The sequence below is a fragment of the Tupaia chinensis genome, unplaced genomic scaffold, assembly GCF_000334495.1.
Source record: "Tupaia chinensis unplaced genomic scaffold, TupChi_1.0 Scaffold145814_1, whole genome shotgun sequence".
Classification (NCBI taxonomy): Eukaryota; Metazoa; Chordata; class Mammalia; order Scandentia; family Tupaiidae; genus Tupaia; species Tupaia belangeri.
The window spans coordinates 2,384,576-2,392,655 of NW_006205672.1; the positions used below are offsets into that span (position 1 = coordinate 2,384,576).

The 8,080-nt window shown below is 36.8% G+C and overlaps 1 protein-coding gene across 1 annotated transcript in view; it reads left to right on the top strand.

Moving 5' to 3' along the window:
• ANP32E (acidic nuclear phosphoprotein 32 family member E) overlaps positions 1-6,720 on the top strand; it is a 38,179-nt gene extending 31,459 nt beyond the window's left edge. The window contains exon 6 of the mRNA XM_027768285.1: positions 3,860-6,720. Within this exon, the coding sequence (XP_027624086.1) occupies positions 3,860-3,925 (66 nt within the window). The 3' untranslated portion in view covers positions 3,926-6,720. The remainder of the gene's footprint in view (positions 1-3,859) is intronic.
• The last annotated feature ends 1,360 nt before the right edge of the window (positions 6,721-8,080 follow it).

The following is an 8,080-nucleotide window of genomic DNA, read 5'->3' on the forward strand; positions in this document are numbered from 1 at the left end:
ACACACACACACACACACACACACGCGCATACCTGGCGTGAATTTAAGCCACTGGGTCCGGGACTTGAAGTGCGGTCGACTAAGTGGGAGTCCAGCCACATAGCCATGACACCAGCTGCTGGTCCCGAAAGCTTAATTTTTATTAAGAGATACTGTTTAATAGATAATTTCTTTTAAGATTTAAAAATATAATTAATCTACTTACAGTTTGTTTAAAGCAAAATTCAGATAAATAACTAACTTTTTAGATGTGACCTTTCTAAATCATGAAGGAATAAATGTGATTAATATTTCAAGTATTTTTAAGACAAATTATAAATATTTTATTATCTCTTTTATTATTTTTTTCAGATTTGAGATGTTTACGGCATCTCTCCTCCTTTTCCTTTCCCTCCTTTTTCCTGCCTCCTCTCTCCTCTCTTCCCTTCTTTTCTTTCCTTCCTTCGTTCAAGGCTGCAGGCTTTCCTGATTCTTATGTGGTCCTGTAGGCCATTTGCTGCCTCACCTATTCCTTGTGCTCTTGCAGGGCGCAGGTGTTCGGGAATGGAGGTGCTCTCCAGTGCTTCACCTGGTTGTAGAAGGGTTTCTGATGGGCATTTTGGTTTCTTAGGTGCTTCCAGCTAAATGCGGGAAAATGAAGTTCTGTGTAGTATTTTTAGACACAGATGGGTGTGGATACTGGGAAAAGAGAGGATTGTTCAGGTTTTCCCAAACTACCCACTGATTTTTGGCCTTTAACAATTGGTTAGAGTATTTTTGAGGAGCAGTAAACTTTTGTGGTGTTGGAGGGGAGACCCTCGATTGGCTTAGTGTTTTCAGACGTATTTACTAGCACCTCCTCTGTCTGGAACTCAGCCACTTGAAACACGGCCAAGAACAAGGCAGTAAGTGTAAAAGGCCTCCACCGGCGGTGGCGGTCAAAATATAAGTAACAAAGATGTTATTTGTAGGAGACTGTTCAAGTAAACTTATTTTCTTTTTCTATTCAGTTCTCTGATAAGTTTGTTGATCCATTTTCTGATTTCATAGCAGATTAAAATGAAAACAGTAACCGGCTACAAAAGAGAGAGCACAAAAACTGGGAAAAGAAAGGACTCTTAAGTAGGGCCAGGGTGGTTTGTAAAAGGAGAAAACCATCCTACCATAAGCTCTAAGGGCATCGGCATACACTGGTTGATATATGTTCTTGGTCAAACTAGAAACCGTAAAAGACAAATAGTGAACCACGGTTATTCCAGAAAAAGGTGTAACTTAAGTTCAGCATAAAATGGGACAGGAGTATGTAGTGCCCTTTAGAGATTTGTATACCAATTGGTTAGAGTTAAAACAAAAAAAAGTTATGGGGCTGGCAGGTGGCATGGTGGTTAAAGGTGCTGGATTCACACATGGCTGACCACGGTTCAAGTCCTGGACCTGGAGGCCTGCTTTCTTGCTTTCCCTTTCTCTCTCTTTTTGGTCAAAGTAAAAAATAATAACAAAGGAAATTAAATAAATTTTTAAAAGTTATGTTTCTAAGCAGTGTTTAAATCTTAGCATTTAAACAGTTTTTTAAAAGAGGTTTTTCTTGAAGGAATTTATTTTTAACTTTTATTTATTTGTTTGTTTGTTTGTTTATTTATTTATATCTCTCTAACCAGAGAGGGACAGAGTGAGAGAGAGAGAGAGAGAGAACAAACTGCTAAGTCCAGGACTTGAACTGCAGTTGGCCATGTGGGAGTCCAGTGCCCCTAACCACCACACCATCTGCTGGTCCCTTTTTTTAAAGAGGTTTTTGTCTTAGGGTATGTGCACTCTCTAGAGAAAGATACATACAGTGACAGGGAAAGCGAGAAATAACCCCCCAGGGAAGATGGTCACGCCACAGTCCCTTCTCCTCCATTCTCCTTCCAGGATCTTAGGCATGCAAACACATATACCTTGTGTGAGTTTCAAGCCCCTGGGTCAATATTCAAACTGCATTTGTCCATGTGGAGTTCAGCAATGTAACTGCTATCCCACCTGCTGGTCCCTAAACAGTTTAAAACGCATATAAATCTTAGAACAACTCATTATTTATATATTTTTAGAGCTTTTTTTTTTTTTTTTGCTATAAGGTGTGTGTGCTCACCAGAAAGACAGAGAGAGACAGAGAGACAGAAAGTGAGAAATCACCCCCCCAGGGGAGATGGCTACGCCGCAATCCTTTCTCCTCCATTCTCCTCTTGGGGTCTTGGGCACACACGCACACGTGCCCAGTGTGAATTTAAGCCACCAGGTCCAGGACTCGAACCGTGGTCAACTACATGGGAGTTCAGCAACATAGCCATTACACTAACTGCTGGTTCCAGACAACTCATTATTACAAGAGTCGTAGATAAATTTTGTTATTTTTATTATTTGCTATTTGGTTGTATATATTTTTAGATGGAGAAGGAACTTAAGAGATCTTTATAGGGGAACACCTTTATTGGCTGGAAAACAGGTTCAGAGAGATAAAGTGACTTATTCAACACATAACTCCATGGGGCTAGGATTCAGATCATTCTTCCATTTGTAATATACAAGATGCTATTTTAAAAACAGTCTATGGGCTAGCAGGTAGTGTGGTGGTTGAGGTGCTGGACACTCCCACACGGCTGACCATAGTACGAGTCCTGGACGTGGTTGCTTGCTTTCTCGCTTTCCCTGTCTCTCTCTGTGTGTCTTTCTCTGCTCAAATTAAAATAAATGAGAGAATAAATAAAATTAAATAATTCTTAAAAAAAAAAGTCTAAAGTTGCTCTGTTCGTTGTGGTAGCAAGTAGGCACATGTGGCTATTTAAATTAATTCAGATTAAATACAATTAAAAATTCATGGCCAGCTGGTGGTATGGTGGTAGAGGCCACTGGATCTCACATGTCCGACTGAGTGGTTCAAATCCTGAACCCAGTGACTTGAAAAACACAATAGGCACATGTATGTAGGTGCCCAGAATCCTGAAAGGATGAATGGAGGAGGCATTGTAGCATGACCATGCCCAGTGGGGGTTGCTTTCTTACTTTCCCTCTTCTCTCTCTCTCCCTCTCTGTTTCTCTTTAGCAAGCACAGGCATTCTTTAGCAAATTTTAAAAAATTCAGGTCCTGGTTTGCATTGGTTATATTTCATATTCTTAGGAGCCATGTACTTTACTGCACAACACAAACAAAGAACACTTCGATTGTTGTAGAAGGTTATTTTGAACAGTGCTGGTCTAAAGCGCAATTTATTTTCATAAATAAACTAGAGATGGGTCCAGCAGGTAGTGTGGTAGGTAAAGGCACTGGATTCCCCCATGGCTGACTGCAGTTTGAGTCCCGGACCTGGTGACTTGCTTTCTCACTGTTTTTTTGTTTTGTTTTGTTTTCTTTTCTTTTGTTATTGTTGAGATTTTTGCTATAGGATGCATTCACTCACCAGAGAGACAGAGAGACAGAAAGTGAGGAATTACCTTCCGGGGGGATGACCACACTGCAGTCCCTTCTCCTCCATTCTTTTTTTGGGATTCTGGTCACATAGCATGCGCGCCCAGCATGTTTTAAGCCACCAGGTCCGGGATTCTAACTGCAGTCAACTACTTGCAAGTCCAGCAACATAACCGTACCCCATCTGCTGGTCCCACTTTTTCACTTTCTCTCTATCTTTTTCTCTCTGGTAAATGTGCATGTTCTATATAAAGTTATATAATATTAATAATAAATAAAATAAAAAAAGAGATATAGTTGAGTTTTTTAGAAGGAGCTATATAAGATAGCTAGAGGTTTCAGAGCCACAGTTTCTTTGTTCTGTTGGAATATATTACAACAAGCAGTGAAAAATTCATGTCATGACTTTATTCTCAAATTGAATATTTGAATTTCAAGGATGAAGAAGATGATGATGACTATGTTGAAGAAGGGGAAGAAGAAGATGAAGAGGGTGAGTTATAGTAGCCATAAACAAATTCTGAGATCAGAGATACTGTATTTTTTATGGACTTTGAAAAATAAGACTATAATGTAAACTATTACTGATCATTTTGTTTTGCTGTATTTATCAAAGTGCCTTGAAGGGTTTTAAGAAGTCTTTTTTTAAAGTCTCAGGGCATTCATTAATTTCATTGTGGGGAGGGAATTCCAGCTTATAACATTTACGAGAGGTCCTCAAAAAGTTCATAGAAAGTGCATATTAGGAAAAATGTATGCATGGCTACAATTTTTTTTCTACCAAAATAAATTCAGATTTTTAATTTAATTTTTCCACTCATTTTTTTTTTCCCCCATTCATTTTTTTGAAATCCCCTCATACTTTAAAAACAGGAATGAAAGCTCTGGAGCTTTGAGCTCAGTGTATTTTCCCCTCACTTTGGAGACAGAAGCCTATCTAAAAAGAAGAAAAGCCACACTTCAGATCGTGTCCTTTTTAGATTTGCCCGCTGGTATGCTGTACCTATGTCTTCCAAAATAATTTTTAAAAAACCTTTGTTTCTTGATCTGTACTTCACTGTATGCCCACAAGGGTGCATAGCAAGCTGTCATTATTTCTGGATTCGAAGTCTGTCAGTTCAGTACACAGAAGTCCAGAGAAATTCAGAGAGAAAACTTAACCTGTATATTTTTATCTGCCATTAACTTTTCACTAAGATTCAAAACTCTGTAACTTAATAGATGTTTATTTGTTAAAAGCATTCTACACCTTTTCTTCCACACTTCTTTCAGAAGATGAAGGTCTTCGAGGAGAGAAGAGGAAACGAGATGTTGAGGATGTTGGCGAGGAAGATGACTAGATCATTCTAAGACCGGATTCCCTAACGTTCCCGGGTGTGCAATAGAATGATCACATCTCTGTTTCTTCATGTATGATAGCTGTCCCTACAGAAGATAATGTGTAACTTTTTATAGGAAAAGTGTGGTTTTACTATTTTTGCCTTATCATTCCAAATAAGATCTTCTAGTCTGTTAATGATCATATCATATGTAGAGAACATTTTTCATTGACCCTCCCCCTACTGTGAAAGTCCCTAGCAGTTTATTTAGAATCTTAATTTTTCTAATTCAGGCTCATTGTATTAGTCATTTTTAGCCCAGAATTAAAACATGATCGCTTTTTCACAGATGTAGTATGGTGCATTTCATCCATAAGTTTTTAAAGTTATTTATAAATTAACTGAAGTTACAGTCAGCTATAATATGAAATGACCATAGTCTCTTGAATGCTAAGTTGGTTATTTTTTTAGAGATGATCCAGAGATCTTTAGTTTGAAGGCAATGACTCTTTTTTGGCTATGGATATTTGGGTGCTTTTTTGTCACACGAGTGACTTGGAACGTAGAAGCAGAATAGTAAGCCGAGATCGCTCATGGATCTTCTGAGGAGGTTTTATTCAGTAATATAGTTCATGAATTTTGTGGTGACCGATAAGATTTTATTTTTGAAGGAGAAAATGCTTTTACTAAGTCCAGACACATGCCGGCGAGCCCTTGCTTCAGGCTGCAGATCGCAACATGCCAACGGTTGTGTATTTTGCTTTGTTTTTAGGTGCGCGTTCTTTTCCCTCTAGCAATTCCTTTATGATCACCTTCCCTTCTTGTTTCATCCTCTGTCTACTAACTCCAAAAAAAGTTGGGAAACTTGTGGATACCCAGGAAAACCTTTAGCCTTATACCTCAACCACATTTCAATGTCTGGGTTTTAAACAAGCAAAGCGAAAGCAGTGGGGTATTCCTGCAAGATGAGTACTATTATTGATCGTTTCATGCAATACGCTCTGCTTACTGTAAATCCTGGGTGACAACATCTGTGACGGTATCAGTAGGCTGAAGAAAGAAAAGAAGCAGGGGGACATTTTTAGAAGCAGCATTAGTATTCTCAAGAAGTCAGAACAATTGCCCATTGATAATTAATGTGAAGTTTTCTTCCCAAATGATTTGGATCCTTCTCTGCAAAGTACTTCTGTTTTTTCTGAGTGGATCTTTTAATTATTTTTTTCCTATAGTTTTAAAACATTACCAGATTCATAGCAGTTGATTGGAATATACTAGGCAATTGGAAAAATACTCAACTAAAACGGTATTAGAATGAAGATTTGTTTTTAGGTAGATGTCCATTAAAAACAAAGCGTTTGGATGTGTGATGTTTCTTTATATGCTACTAAGTAAGTTATAATGAGTAGACAAATCTCTCTCTTTGTCATGGAGGCTCCACATTCAAGGCAATTGCTTTTGTAAACATTGGCTATCTGAAAAAACTTCCCTTTGTTTTGATTATTTGTATGTTATTAAAAAGTTAATGTCAGCCAATGAACTGAATTTATGCTTCTGTCCTGGGGCACATTCAAGTGACTGAGTGTAGTAGCGCTGCTGCTGCCTTTTTAGTTTAATATGTATGACTTGGCGTTTTAAAATACAAATTATGAAGTTATTTGTGGAGAAACTAAAGAAGTTGCACAACTGACCGAAAGAAAACACTTGGGGTAAGTTTAGTGGAGGAATTGGAATCTCCAAACGACTAACATTTTTCTCCTGATTTTAACAAATGAGATGCCCTCCCTGTTAGTCCCTAAGGATTCTTCATTGCCTACTATGCCAGATTCTAAAATAGTTATTTTTAAAATGGAATCTATATATTGACTTTCTTATCAATCATCTTATTGTGCAATCAAAATTAGAGTTCTTTGGTTTGAAAACAACACTTAGAGCCTCCAGATAACTTTTAAGACTTATTTAGCTTTGTGGGTGGTATTTTCATGCAAATAAGTAAGGGTGGGTTTTATATTTTGTAGACGTTTTGGTCCTATTTTAATGCTCTTTGTATGGCAGTATGTATATAATGTGTTAAGTTCCTCAAGAATCTCTCCTTAAAAACTTTGAAGTTAATACTTTTTTGTGTAACTGTGTTTTGAATAAAGCCATGACAGTGTTAAAAACAAACAAACAAAAATGCAGTACTCTTGATCATTCTTTTAATGTTTCTGACCCCTGTTTTTTCTGTGACTGCTGTAACTTAAAAGTTTTTGAAACTGAATTGCTTCAATAAATTGAAAATTTGTTATAATGATTCGTTTTCAGTGTATAACATTCATTTTAAAAATAATACCATTGGTGACTTTTATCTTTCGATTGGAATATACTAGGCAATTGAAAAAATACTCAACTAAATCGATATTAGAATGAAGTTTTGTTTTTAGGTAGATGTCCATTAAAAACAAAGCGTTTGGATGTGTGATGTTTCTTTATATGCTACTAAGTAAGTTATAATGAGTAGACAAATATCTCTTTGTCATGGAGGCTCCACATTCAAGGCAATTGGTTTTTTAAATATTGGCTCTCTGAAAAAATTTCCCTTTGTTTTTTTTTTTTTTGTTATTAAAAAGTTAATGTCAGCCAATGAACTGAATTTATGCTTCTGTCCTGGGGCACATTCAAGTGACTGAGTGTAGTAGCGCTGCTGCTGCCTTTTTAGTTTAATATGTATGACTTGGCGTTTTAAAATACAAATTATGAAGTTATTTGTGGAGAAACTAAAGAAGTTGCACAACTGACCGAAAGAAAACACTTGGGGTAAGTTTAGTGGAGGAATTGGAATCTCCAAACGACTAACATTTTTCTCCTGATTTTAACAAATGAGATGCCCTCCCTGTTAGTCCCTAAGGATTCTTCATTGCCTACTATGCCAGATTCTAAAATAGTTATTTTTAAAATGGAATCTATATATTGACTTTCTTATCAATCATCTTATTGTGCAATCAAAATTAGAGTTCTTTGGTTTGAAAACAACACTTAGAGCCTCCAGATAACTTTTAAGACTTATTTAGCTTTGTGGGTGGTATCTTCATGCAAGTAAGTAAGGGCAGGTTTTATATTTTGTAGACATTTTGGTCCTATTTTAATGCTCTTTGTATGGCAGTATGTATATAATGTGTTAAGTTCCTCAAGAACCTCTCCTTAAAATCTTTGAAGTTAATACTTTTTTGTGTAACTGTGTTTTGAATAAAGCCATGACAGTGTTAAAAATAAACAAAAAAATGCAGTACTCTTGATCATTCTTTTAATGTTTCTGACCCCTGTTTTTTCTGTGACTGCTGTAACTTAAAAGTTTTTGAAACTG